This window comes from Triturus cristatus, chromosome 3_2 (assembly GCF_964204655.1).
Source record: "Triturus cristatus chromosome 3_2, aTriCri1.1, whole genome shotgun sequence".
NCBI classification, from domain to species: Eukaryota; Metazoa; Chordata; class Amphibia; order Caudata; family Salamandridae; genus Triturus; species Triturus cristatus.
This window is the reverse complement of record NC_140584.1, coordinates 451,434,877-451,448,475: the sequence shown is the minus strand read 5'-3', so window position 1 is coordinate 451,448,475 and position 13,599 is coordinate 451,434,877. Positions and strand designations below refer to the sequence as shown.

Here is a 13,599-nt window from a genome sequence, read left to right as displayed (position 1 = left end):
CCCTGCTGAGGCTCAGCGCGGGAGAGGAGAGTGGCGGAGCATCAGGGGTGCATATTGGTGCTGTTTTGGTTCGGATCGCCCCGGGGGAACCCCCCCAAAAGTTCGATCGAGTTCAAGAGACGACGGCGAGCCCGAGGGGCGGAGCGCATTGGAGTGCTGTCCGGACGCCTCGGTTGGGCCTGGTGCTGAAAGTTGCGATTTGGAGGGGATCTGGCCCGCCGCTCGACGGTGATCGAAGGAGCCTTGCGGGAGAGGACCCGACGGGGCGGAGGGCTTGAGACGGGCGCCCCGGCACTCGGACTTGTGACGGCGACACCCCGCACTGCGGGGGCCCCTAACCCCTAGCCGAGGTACAGCGGACTCCCTGACGGGGTTGGACCAGCTGGGCCCTGTGCGTGACGGACTGGGGCCGGTGGTGGAACTTATTTGACTGTGGGGTGCGTCAGGGGCCCCGGTGGTGTCGTCGGGCCTGGTCATTTTGGCCTGCTCCGCCCTGCCGCCATTTTGTCCCCGAAGGAGCAGTGGTGGCAGCCTTCGCCGGAGTCCTGGCTGCTGGATGCAAGTGACCCCCACTGCTGCTGGGCTGACTCTCGGAGGGATGTGCTGATGAGACCCCCCCACTGCGGCCCCCTTGGTTGTCTCGCACGGGCTCCCGCGTCTGACGGTGACCGGACTGGGCCGCCATTTTGTCACCTGTGACGCAGCGACTTCGCTCGTGGGGGATACCCACGTCGAGTGCTTGCCGGCGGCTGAGCACCCCTGGGGCGCCTGGATCTGTGTTCGACTGCGGAGCTAGCGATGTCTGGAAGAGGCGGCCCGAAGAAAGGGGACCGTACCCTGCCGGACATGCTTGGCAGGGCCCAGCAATTGCGGGACAGGACGCAGCCCTCACCGGGGTCCTCCCGGGCTCCGGCGGATGTGACTGGGGGGGAGCCACCCGTCACGAGGGCCTTTATGGAGGAACTGTTCAGCTCCCTCAGGGAGGACTTCCAGACACTGAAGCGGGAGGTGGCCAGTGAGGTCCGAGAAGTGCGCAGGGAGGTGGAGGGCCTTGGCGAACGTGTTGAAGCGGTGGAGACGGAGGGCCAACATCGAGCGGAGGAGATAGTCCACCTACAGCAGGACGTTCTCCGCCTCCGGGAGCAGTGTGTGGAGCTCCAGGCCCACTCTGAGGACCTTGAGAACAGATCTCGGAGGAACAACATCCGAGTGCGTGGTGTGCCGACTGCGGATGAGGGGTCCGATCTGAGGGGCTACCTGCAGGCCCTGTTCCGAGAGATCCTGGGGGAAGCTGCGGACTTTCCCATCAGCATTGATAGGGCGCATAGGGTCGGCCGGCAGCGCCAGTCATCGGCACCTCCACCGGACATTCTGGCCTTCCTGCCCGACTTTCCACTGAAGGAGCGCATCATGGCTGAGGCCCGCAGGAAACAGCCCCTGACTTTCCGGGATCGGCCGGTGGCGCTTTACCAGGACCTCTCCGCCATCACGCTGCAGAAACGCAGGTCCTTTAGGATTGCCACTGACTTTTTGCGCGAACACGAGACGCAGTACTCTTGGGGTCACCCCTTCCGCCTGATTTTTCGGTGGAATGGGGTGTTACACCAGCTACGCTCCTTGCAAGACATTTGTGGTGTCCTGGGGCTCACGGCGGCGGAGGAAGAAGGAGCTACGCCGTCGTGGAGGTCCTCGGAGAGACGGAACTGGCGGAGGTCAACGAGGCGGCGCTCAGCGGCCAGCGCGGGGCGTCCGGACTCCCCTACCATCAGGGCGGACATGGCCGACGCTCTGAGGGCGGCGGCCGGGGACTCGACCGGCTCCTCTGGCGTGGCCTTGACGGCCTAACACACACTCCGGGGGGAGATGTCTTTAGCTTCTTTACATGCTTGGTACGGGGCGGGGGGGTGGGGGGGGAGTGGATGGAGGTGAGTGGCTGGACGTCCACTTCGTTCTTTTCTACGGACTTGCCCGTCTTGGGGCTTGACTGAGACAATGGGGTGTTTGAGTTTGTGGGTGGCTAGTTGCCAGGGGTGTGTTTGGGGTGGGGGAGGGGGTTGTTTTGGGGTTGGGAAGGTCCCGTCCGATGTTGTCTATGCCCGCTTTGTTTTGGCTTGTCCTGCGCGGCGGCCCCACCCGCTGATTCCCTGCCCATTGCATGGCGCTCCCGATCCCCGCAAGGAATGCCGGGCCTAAAGGTAGTGACCCTTAATGTTCAGGGTCTGAATAACCCGGTGAAGCGCAGAGCGATCCTATCGTTGCTGGAGGGGACGCAGGCGGACATTTGCCTTTTGCAGGAGACACACTTATTGCCCCGAGATTGCCATAGGATGCGTTCTGCCAGGTTCCCTACCCAGTTCTTTTCCTCGGCAGCGAACAAGACGGCGGGGGTAGCCATTCTCCTAGCGAGCTCCTTTCGGGGGGAGGTTTTGCATAAGTGTGCTGAACAGAAGGGGAGGCTCCTTGCGTATCGCATGCGCCTGGGAGGCATAGCATTTACGGTCGGCTCCGTTTATAGCCCAAACGATCACCAAGAGCGCTTCCTAGACTCCGCGCTGGTGGATGTCACTGCTTCCCCCGACCGCCACATTATCTTGGGGGGGGACCTTAGCATTGTCTTCGATTCTGTGATGGACAGATCGGCGCAGCGCTTCCCGCAGACGGGGGAACTGTCCCAGGCTGGGAGGGCCCGGATTGCGGAAATGGACTTGCACGACCTATGGCGCTCCATGCACCCCACGGATAGGGACTACTCTTATTTCTCGCACGCACACCGAACCTACTCACGGCTGGACTACCTCCTGGTGAGTGGACCGATGCGTGCCGCTGCCACGGCGGCGGACATCGGGGTCCTGACCCTGTCTGACCACTCCCCAGTCACCGGCGTTTTCCAGTGGCCGGCGGCCTCCCCCTCTCGGGGGGTGTGGCGCCTCCGGGATACCCTTCTACACAAGAAGTCGGTGGTGCAACGCATCGGGGAGGTCATACGGGACTATCTCACCCACAATAGCAACACTGACACCTCGCAGGCGACACAGTGGGCGGCATTGAAGGCAGTCCTCCGGGGGGAATTTATCTCTATCTCTGCAGCTGAAAATAAGGAGCGGCAACTGAAGAGGGATGAGCTGACAGCTCAGGTCCGGGAGCTTGAGCAGGTCCACCGCCGCACGGGGGCGCCGAGGGTGTGGAGGCAGTTGAAGGCAGCGAGGAAGCTCCTGTCGGCTCTGGATCTTGACAGGGCGGAGTATGCCGCCCTACGCTTGAAACATGCCTACTACACTGGGGGGGACAGATGTGGCAAGCTCCTAGCACACCGGCTCCGGGTCGCGCAACAGCGTAGCGTTGTGAAAGAATTGGTGGGCACGGACGGGGGGGTTGTCTCCGGGGACGCGGAGGTAGCGGAATCTTTCCGCGGCTTCTACGAGGCGCTGTATGCTGAGGAGCCCTCCTCGCCACGGGATGCCGACGGCTATTTGGAGTCGGTGACCCTCCCGGTACTGGATCCGGCTCAGGCGGACCACCTGGAGCGGGACATCCATGTTGAGGAAGTGATTTCCGCTATCGCGCGGCTGAAACATGGCAAGGCCCCGGGCCCGGACGGGTACACGTCGCTATTTTACAAGACTTTTTGCACGGTTGTGGCCCCTGTCCTTACTCGGCTATTTAACTCTTTCTCCGAACCGGGAGCCATCCCTCCGGATCTCCTGAGGGCGACGGTCGCGGTAATCCCGAAACCTGGGAAGGACCGGGCCCTCTGCGGCTCGTACCGACCCATCTCACTTTTAAATGTCGACCTAAAGTTGTACACGGGGATTCTCGCGTCCAGGCTGAGTCCACACCTCCCCGGTCTGGTGGAGGCGGACCAGGCTGGTTTTGTGCCCGGCAGACAGACGGTTGACAACACCAAGCGGGTGACGCATGTTCTGGAGAAGGCCTCAAGGATCTCGGGGGAGCGGATGTTGCTGTCCGTCGATGCGGAGAAGGCCTTTGACAGAGTCCACTGGCCGTATCTTGAGCTGGTCCTCAAGAAATTGGGAATCGGCGATAAGTTCCGCACCATGGTATTTAACTGCTATAAGCATCCTTCAGCGTCGGTGCGGGTCAATGGGTGTAGCTCCGGTGGCTTTGCCATCGAGCGCGGCACGCGGCAGGGCTGCCCTCTTTCGCCGCTCTTGTTTGCCCTCTACATGGAGCCGTTTGCTCAGAGGATTCGTAATAATCCGGATGCTGTCGGGGTCCGGATGGGCCAGTACGTCCACACCGTCAGTCTCTACGCGGATGATGTCCTGTTGACCTTGGACGACCCTAGGAGGTCGCTGCCTGCTTGCCTCCGGGAGCTGGACGCCTTTGCGGGGGTGGCCGGCTTCAAAATGAATATGAGCAAGTCGATGGCGTTAGACGTGTCCCTGGCTGCGGATACCAGGAGGGATCTTCAGCGGCTCTTCCCCATGCAGTGGTCCTCGTCCACGGTGCCGTACCTGGGGATCCTACTGGCGCCTACATTACCGGAGATGGTTACGGCCAATTATGCCTCCCTCAGCAGGAAGATCAAGGATGAGCTTGGCCGCTGGCACAAAGGCCTGCTGTCCTGGCTGGGGCGAATCGCGGCGGTCAAGATGACGGTGTTGCCCCAGATACTATATCTTTTCCGGGCCCTCCCGCTCCAGCCCTCGGTGGGCTGGATACGACAAATGCAGGCTGACATCTCCCGCTTTGTCTGGCAGGGCCGCAGGCCACGCATGAAGAGGGTCCTCTCCACGCTTGCTCCGGAGGTGGGGGTTCTCGGTATTCCAGACCTCCGTAAGTACTTTCAGGCGGCACAGCTACGCTATCTGGTGGAGTGGAGCAGGTGGGAGTCCGACAAACATTGGCTCTTCCAAGACCAGGCAGTGGCGGGCCGCACCTTACAAGAGGTTCCATTCCTGCGCCGCGCGCATCGCCCCCCTAATCTTTACGCTTCCTTTGTTACGCGGGTCCCCCTGCATGTGTGGGACGCGGTCTGTGAGGCCCGGGGCCTTACCACCTTCCCTTCGCCGCTCACGCCCATTGTGGGCAACCTGGTCTTCTCCCCAGGGATGGAGCCGGGGGTTTTCTCCCACTGGGTGCAGGCGGGCTGCAGGGCACTCTTCCAGATCTATGGCCCGGAAGGAGTGGTTCCTTTTCAGCAACTCCGCCAGGAGTTCGGCCTGACGGAGCTGGACAGATTGCGCTACATGCAGGTTCGGCATTGGGCCCTCCAGCCCCAGGTGCGTGCCACCGCCGCCCGTCCGATTACACCGTATGAGAGGTGGTTGGCTACTCGGACCTCCGACGCTAAGCTAATTACCGATCTGTACAAATACCTACAACCCCCGCCGTTTCACTATTACAACCCGGGGAGGGAGCGCTGGCACAGGGAATTGGGCAGGACACTCAGCCACAAGGAATGGGACAAAATTGCGTATCGGGCGCGGCACTCTGCATATCACACCGGCCTTACGGAGACCTTTACTAAGGTGTCCACATACTGGTACTACACCCCGGAGAGACTGTATGAAATGCATAAGCACACTGACAGGGGGTGCTGGCGGAGCTGCGGGCAGGAAGGTACCCTTTCACACATTCTTTGGGATTGCCAAGTGCTGACCGCCTACTGGAAGGAAGTTCTGGACGAGGTGGATAAGCACTTTGGGATAGAGCTGCCGCGACTCCCGGCGTATGTCCTGTTGGGCCTCCCCAATGACCTAATGTACCCACTGAAGTCCCGTAGGGGTAGGCAGATCGCAATTGCGCTGGGGTCTGCGGTTCAGAACATTCTAATCCACTGGCGCACAGCCACCGTCCCCTCCATCACCGGTTGGTTGCATAGGCTTTGGCATGTGCTGGGGATGGAGAAGCTGTCGCTTACGGTTGCGGGGGAGATAGACCAATTTGAAGAGCTGTGGCAACCCTTTCTAGCGCTGCTGTCCACTGAATTCCGGGAGCTCACCTGCCCGAGGTATCTTAGGCTTCTCAGGCTGACGCCGCCGGTGACCCCGGCGGACTAGTTTACATGTGAGGCGGGGACCTCCCAGGGAGGGGGGGGTGTGCGGGGCTTCTTGGTGAGGATTACTCTGGTGCGGGACCATAGGACGGGGGGGGGGGTGTGGGGGTTTTTTTTTTCGTTACTGGGAGGATGGGGGATGGGGGGGGGATTGTGTTCTGTTGAGTTGCTGAGGGCTTTCATTGCTTAGATTTGGGGTGTCGGATGCGCGGGCGGGGTTCCATAGCTTGTATTTCTAGCCTTCATCTACTGTGTTTTTCCCCCTGACTTACTGCGCTACCTATTGCCAACCCTCTGGAGTTGCACCCTTTTTCTTTGACTGTATTCCATGTATCCTGACCTCCTATCCCCCTCCCCCATGGTTTGTTTTTTGTTTCAATAAAAACGTTTTAAACATAAAAACGAAAACAAAAATAAAAGGCATTGAAATTTTCAATGCTTATAGCTCAAACTCGCGTAAATGCGAGACCTATTGCATTGCAAATGTATATAGTATATACTGAAAGATCTGTAGGTATGTGGCGTGATGTAGTATGACCTGAATAACGCAGAGGCAATAGCTGTTGAGTTTCTTTTAACCTTTAGAAATAAGTAGAGCGGTCACTTAAGGGGTTTTACAAGGGTTTATGCGATTCTGCAACACCCGTGTTTTGCGCAGACTTATAGATTTGCAGAATTTGCCACACAATCCATCATCTGCTGCATAATTTGCAGATTTAAAAAAATAAAAAAATTGTTTGTAGAACTAACAGATCAAGAGTTAGTGAAAAAAAAATCTACTGAACGTGCTATCCTGCAGTTGCAGCCCTTTTGTAACTTTTAATTGTTCACCTCCAGGTGGCTAATTGCAGTATTCTGTTGTTCTGTTGGCACTAGAGAGGTGAAACATTCATCAGTCTGTTATAATGCGTGTTAAAAAGACAACATTGTGAAATTATGCTTGTATAGAATGTGCCGCATTATGCCACCTAATTTGCATTTTCTTACCGCATTATGCAAACCTGCTCCCTAATGTTGCCCCCCGTTGCCGCATAATTTCCGTGGCTTTGACTATAAGCAAAAAGTGTTGCTAGAGTTTCCAGTCCCTTCACTCTTCGCCAATAAAAATACTGCCAATATCAATGGTCTGTTATCAGAAAGTTTTATTAAAAAACGACTTTAAATACACAAACCAGAAGTTAACCATGGGTTTATTTATCCACAGTTGAAAATATGGCAGATTCATATAACTATTCTAACGTAAACATTTTTCACGCAAGGCCATTTAAAGGTCTTCCTCACATAGCACGTGAAAGCTTGTTTACATTAACAGAGCAAAGCTTCTTTAGGAGTTTCTTTCATTCAGTTTCGACATGTTAACCCTCACCTCACAGCTCAGCATTTCCAAATGAGGCCATGTAGCTGCTCCGGTCCCGCTCGTGTGCGTTTCCCGCCATTGGATGGGCGCAGGTTATCCCAGCTCTACATCAGATTGTCTCAGGTGAGCGGCCCATAGAAATGATTTCTGAGGCATTATCACGAGAGATGATGTTCCCGCGCCTCACGGAAAGAGCCGGCCTGCTGAAATCCTCGGATTTTCACTAACACTGGCCATAAAAGAGCGTGAGGGGAAAGTACAACTGCACGCCCTCCGGCGAGGAAGTCATGAACGTGTACTAAATCACTCCACTCGCAGACAGATGGCGGCGCAAGTTTGAGCAGTCTACAAAAAAGAAACCAGGAAAAGGGGGATGAAGTTCAACAAAAGAGCCCTACGGCTTTCCCGAAGTCACGCGACAAGGATCTGGTGTGTTCTTAACAAATGGTCATCGTTTGTCCAACACAATACGCAGCAGAGGCTACAGAGTAGGTGGTTTGGTCAGTGACATTATACCAGTTTGGTCCTGTTTCCAAAGCTCTATTTTCGGTTCAATGGCACTATATTCACAAGCATAAGTAACGGCCGCGCGGCCAATGCTTGTTTTTTGCTTGCCGTGATAGTGACAGAGGCTCCTGTGAATATAGTGCCATTGAACAGAAAACAGAGCTTTGGAAACAGGACCAAACTGGTATAATGTGACTGACCAAACCACCTACTCTGTAGCCTCTGCTGCGTATTAAGTAACGGCCGCGCGGCCGTGAAAGAGAAAGTAATAGCGATCGCGATCAAAGCGAAAGTGATCGCGATCGCTAGGATGGGACGCGCTGTGTGGCAAGCACGTGAGTGGTGCGCGTGCAGCAGTGATTGGCGGCTGCGCGCGTGCACGCTCGTGTGCACTCAAGCTTTAGGCCACAGGCAGCACTTTAAAAATCCCGAATACAAAATGTCTCTCCGAGCCAGCGCAAGCGCTGGGGCTCAGCGAGACCTAAAAACCACAAGAATCACCCCAGGGTCCAGGAAGCCATCATGACTAGACTATGAGAGTTCGTACATGCATCGATATCGGGCGTTGAAAAGAAAGCCACTCGTTTCTTATATATTTCCAGGGTTCATGGTTTGCTGCGCTCTTACTAGGCAAAACATACAGCGAACCCATGTTTTTAATAGTTGGTCTAAGGAGCTTCGTAAAACATACACAGAATATTAATGGTGAAGATTGAAAATGTTTGTCACTAAGCCCAGAAAGCCGAAATAATTCCTTATATATTTCTCCTTCTCATCTTTTGTTCATTCTAAGTTTTGTGCCCTTTTTCGCGCTCGCATCTGCTTCTTTTACGGGCTGACCTCTCAGAAGATTCAGAAAAATATACTGCCATACGTGATGGAAATAGTTGAAGGCAGATTGTATGTCTTGTGGGGATGGGCTCTGTGTTTTTTGTTAGCATTATTCACATAAGTTTCTAGATGTTCGGTGGAAGGATATGTCCCGTAGTAAACCGTAAGGACTCCTTTTACACAGGGTCGGATTGGTAGGGCGGGCACTCGGCAATGGCAGAGGGGCCGGTATCCGAGTTCCAACTGTGGGCTGCTTTTTTGGGCAGCCTGGGGGGGCGATTTGGGCGGTGTCTGTGTTGTTCAGATGCAGCCAGCGGCCCAGTGGGTGCCTGAGTGGCCTTTCTGGAGGCAGATGGGCTTCCATTACCTCCCTTTTTATCAATGGGCTGAGCTGTCACACTCTTTCTCTCGCTGGGCTGGTCCATTAATGTATGCATATTGAGTGGGAGGGGAGTGGTTGCAGAGGGCCTGAGCAGAAGTGGCCTCACTTGTTTTCAGGTGTGTTTCGCAGTGTGAACTAATCCGCATATTTGTTTTTATCTAAGGAAAGTAAAGAAAACATGCCTTTGTCAGAGAACCTCCCCCCCCACCTTTCTTTTTATGAAACTTCACTGAAGCAGTGTTTTGCAGAAAGGCAATATGCAAATGTGGGCCACTTTTTTTTAGCATGGCCGGGCTAATTTTTAATCCCAATCCAACCCTGACTCTATACCATGGCTACTCGCAAACATTTACCCGGGGGCCACAAAGTCCTATCTGTGGCATGACCGAGTGCAGTACTTATTCCAGCGGGGTGTGTGTCGGGGTAATAAAAGGTGGGCATAGGGGGATGTGAAGCAGATGCATGGTGTGTCCAACAGACCGATTTAGGTGACTTTTGTCTGCCACCAACGCTTTAGTCAGGCACCAATAATTAATGTCAAATCATTAACTTCTAATGTACAACGAGAGAGAAAGAGATACTCACCTGGTGGTGGCTAAATTGCAAAATGTGAAACCAGAAATCCTTTATTTATGCTCGTTTCACAGCTTTCTGAATGTTCCTGATTTTGTCAAGTGAACAGCAGTCCAGATCTGCTGGTCACCAGAGGGCACGAATTAAAGGTCAGGAGGGCTTCATGCAGCACCGGGCTGTACTTTGAGGATCCCTGATCTATACAAACTAGGCCAATGACAGTACCTCCATAACTTCTAACCAGCACACTGCTACAAGTGTGACAATTCAGACTATTCCAGGCCCCCAAGCTATACAAATGGCTTGGGCGGCAGGTATTAGTATTATTTAATGTATACTGCATTAATAAACAATAGCTGTTCTGCTCATTTCTAAATTATAGAAACAACCCTACCATGTGGCAAAAGCCGATGTTGACAATTAAGTGCCAGTGCCGAGCACTGAAAACCGCTGGCTGAAGTCAAACTCTTTAATTGTGAGCAACAGGCCACACACCTATACACCTGCCCAAGCTCCTGGATACCCTCTCGGGCGATTAGTGCACTATACAAATCAACTTAACATAGCATAACAGACAGTGTCTTTTATTTTAAGATCCCTCTCTTCATGCTTCCACCCAGAACGTTCCACCTACCATACCTCACAAACCATTCCTAGTGCCCACACTCCCTCATGTTTCAACATATCATCTATCATCTTATAGAACCTGTACCACAGAATGTTTTTCTCCCTGGCTATTGTATATTGCTTTGTAAATATTCAAAATTATGTTGATGTTTTCTGTACACTATAAAGTGAAGATCAAAAACATATGCAATTTTCCCACAATGACTCTAATTGATCTACGTATTTGTTGGCTCATTATCTGAAAAGTAAAGCACATTTTTGTTTTTCAGTCTCATATGCGACAGAGGGTTGTAGCATCATCACAAAAGAACTCTTTACTCCATGTCACTCATATGTGAGCCCTGTTTCATATTATGAGCAATGTAGACGTGACACCTGCAAATGTGGCCAGGCATGTTTGTGCTCTGCTTTGGCCCATTATGCTCACCAGTGCCGAAAATACGGAGTAATTGTCGACTTCAGATCACAAGTTACTGACTGTGGTAAGTGATGTACTATATATTTAATCAAACTGTATTATGATCAACTTAATACTTTATTCTTTTCTCCAAGAGCCTAGGACACCAAGTGTAAAGATATGTGGTAAAGGGTCAAAATCTTAGACTGTCTCTGATGAGTGAGGAACATGGATTGGATAATGTATTGTATTGTATTGTAATTTTATTGTATTGTAATTGCATTTATATAGCGCTTACTACCCCTTTTAGGCGAGTAGCATGCTACTCCGGGACCCATAAACTATTAGAGTTGAATTAGTATAGTGAAATATGAAAGTAATTAAAGTGGTGGATAGGTTAGTCAGTTATTTGGATTTGGAAGGATAGCGGAAGGATAGAAGAGGAAAAAAGGTTTGTATTTATATAGCGCTTGTTACCCCTAATGGGGTGTTGAAGCGGCTTTTTTAAACCCATAAAGTATTATTGGTGAATTAGTACGGTGAAATATGAAAGTAATGTGAGTGGTGGATATTAGTCAGTTATTTGGAGTGAGAAGGATAGCGGAGGGATAGAAGGGGGAAAGAAGTTTGCATTCATATAGCGCTTGTTACCCCTGAAGGGGTGTTGAAGCGCTTTTCTGTCGAGTAGCACGCTACTCTGCAACCCATAAAAGGATTAGTGTTGAAAATTAGTATAGTGAAATATGAAGTAATTTGAGTGGTGGAAGGGCTATTCAGTTATATGGATAGAGAAGGGTAGCAGCAGGATAGAAGAGGGAAAGAGGTTTGTATTTATATAATGCTTGCTTACCTCTGATGAGGTGTTGAAGTGCTTTTTTGGCGAGTAGCACGCTACTCTGGGACCCATATAGGATTAGTGGTGAATTAGTATAGTGGAGTATGAAATTTGAGAAGTGAACATGTTAGTCTGTTATTTTGATTGAAAAGTATAGTGGAGGGATAGGAAAGTGAAGTATGTGTTTTTTTGGAGGTCATAGCAGTAGGAGGAGGCTTTTGGATGAATAAAAAGGGGATGTGGTGGGGAAGAGTCAGAGGGAAGAGTTTAGAAAGGTTTGTTTTGGATATCGGTATAGTAAAAGAGGTGTCAGATGATGCAAGGAGGGGTAGAGTAAGGGAGAGTCTAGAAAGGGTTATTTTGGGGATCATACTAGTGGTATGGGGTTTGGGATAAATGAGAGACTGGGTGTAGAGGATATATTGATAGATGTATAGGGTGAGAAATAGGGTAGTGCATTGGAAAGAGTAGTAGAAAGAAGTTTGAGATGAGTCAGAAAGTTGGGTTAGAAGATATATTGACAGAAGTATAGGGTGAGAAATAGGGTAGTGCATTGGATATGATGAATTAGAAGAAAGTGGTAAATATATATATATATCCATGAGTACATTCAAAGTATATAAATGCATAAAGGGGGTAGGTTTATGTAGATTAAAGATATTGATAGAGGCACAGGATGAGAAACAAACACACAGATCCAAGTAAATGGAAGTTACATAGATGCACAATGGAAGAAGTACATGTGGACCAAAGATGCACCAGATAAACTCTGGTTTTCGTGTTTTATTGTACTTGAATTTTTTTCTTAACATAATTATTCTACATGTTTATACAAAGCAATACACAAAGATAGGTACATATTTACAGTAAAAAAAATGATTATATACAGAGGAATATGCTGTAAATTTCTGTTTGCGTATGGTGCTTAAGTGGGGAAGACCCAATTCTTGAGCAGTTTTCTGAAGATAAGATGACTGTCCGTGGATCTTATGTTGGGGGTAAAGAGTTCCATAGTTTGGCTGCTTGAACAAAGAAGGACGCGCCACCCATGTTTTTTTTCTTGTACTTTGAGATTTTGTCAAACCAAATGTTGAGGTCACCCAGAACGCATAGGTTGGAGAGTATTGTTATCAGGTTTGAAACTGTGTCTAGAAGTGCGTCTGGGAATGTCGCCTTGCTAGGTGGAGGTCTGTAAAGGAGCGGGAAGTTACAGGAGAAAGACGGTGTAGGATTGCATCTGGTGAGAAGAGCCTCACAATTCTTTGTCAGGCAGTGCCTCTGAAATCACTATATCTCCCACAGCCCCTTGATAAAACTGCACCAATACAACAATAATGCAGTCATACAACACCTGTTTGTGGATCTTCAAAATAACATCCTGACTCAAAGTGGTTTTAATCACGGAGGAGTCAATAAACAGAGCCTATACAATGTATGGTCAGACAGTTTATGATGTGAGCACAATATAATCAATATCTTACTTGAAGTGAGTAGCATCATTTAAACAAAAATGTGGGAGTAGAGAGGAGACATCAACTATCCCTTCACTTTGATGACATGCAAGGAAAGAGCATAATGCATTGAACATTCTCAATAACTTGCCATTTGGCGTCTTCTTTACTAATATTCCTTAATAAATAAGAGCATACTAACAACAAAAAATCAGTGATTCATAACAGGCACAGCAGTGCTACTAAAACAAGCCCAAATCAGTACCAGGGGGCAAGGAGCCTACAGGCCCCAGATTATCTTGCAGCTGCCGCCGCAACACGCCACATTCGCGCCCGGAGGCGCTTATCTTCAGCATAGAGCTCCTGCAGTGTGGGAAGCCCGAATCAGCACCAGGGGGGGGCAAGGAGCCTACATGCTCCAGAATGGCTCACGGCTGCCGCCGCAACATGCCACATTCGCGCCCGTAGGTGCTTATCTTCAGCATAGGGCTCCTGCAGCACGGGAAGCCAGACACAGCACCGGGGGGGGTGGGTGGAGACTACAGGCTCCAGAATCACTCCCGGCTGCCGCCACAACACGCCACATTCGCTCCCGGAGGCGCTTATTTACAGCGTAGGGT

The 13,599-nt window shown here is 51.3% G+C and overlaps 1 protein-coding gene across 1 annotated transcript in view; it reads left to right on the top strand.

The window, feature by feature from the left end:
- OTOG (otogelin) overlaps positions 1-13,599 on the top strand; it is a 1,045,291-nt gene that overhangs the window by 353,851 nt on the left and 677,841 nt on the right. Inside the window, exon 19 of the mRNA XM_085647044.1 lies at positions 10,566-10,778. Within this exon, the coding sequence (XP_085503170.1) occupies positions 10,566-10,778 (213 nt within the window). The remainder of the gene's footprint in view (positions 1-10,565; positions 10,779-13,599) is intronic.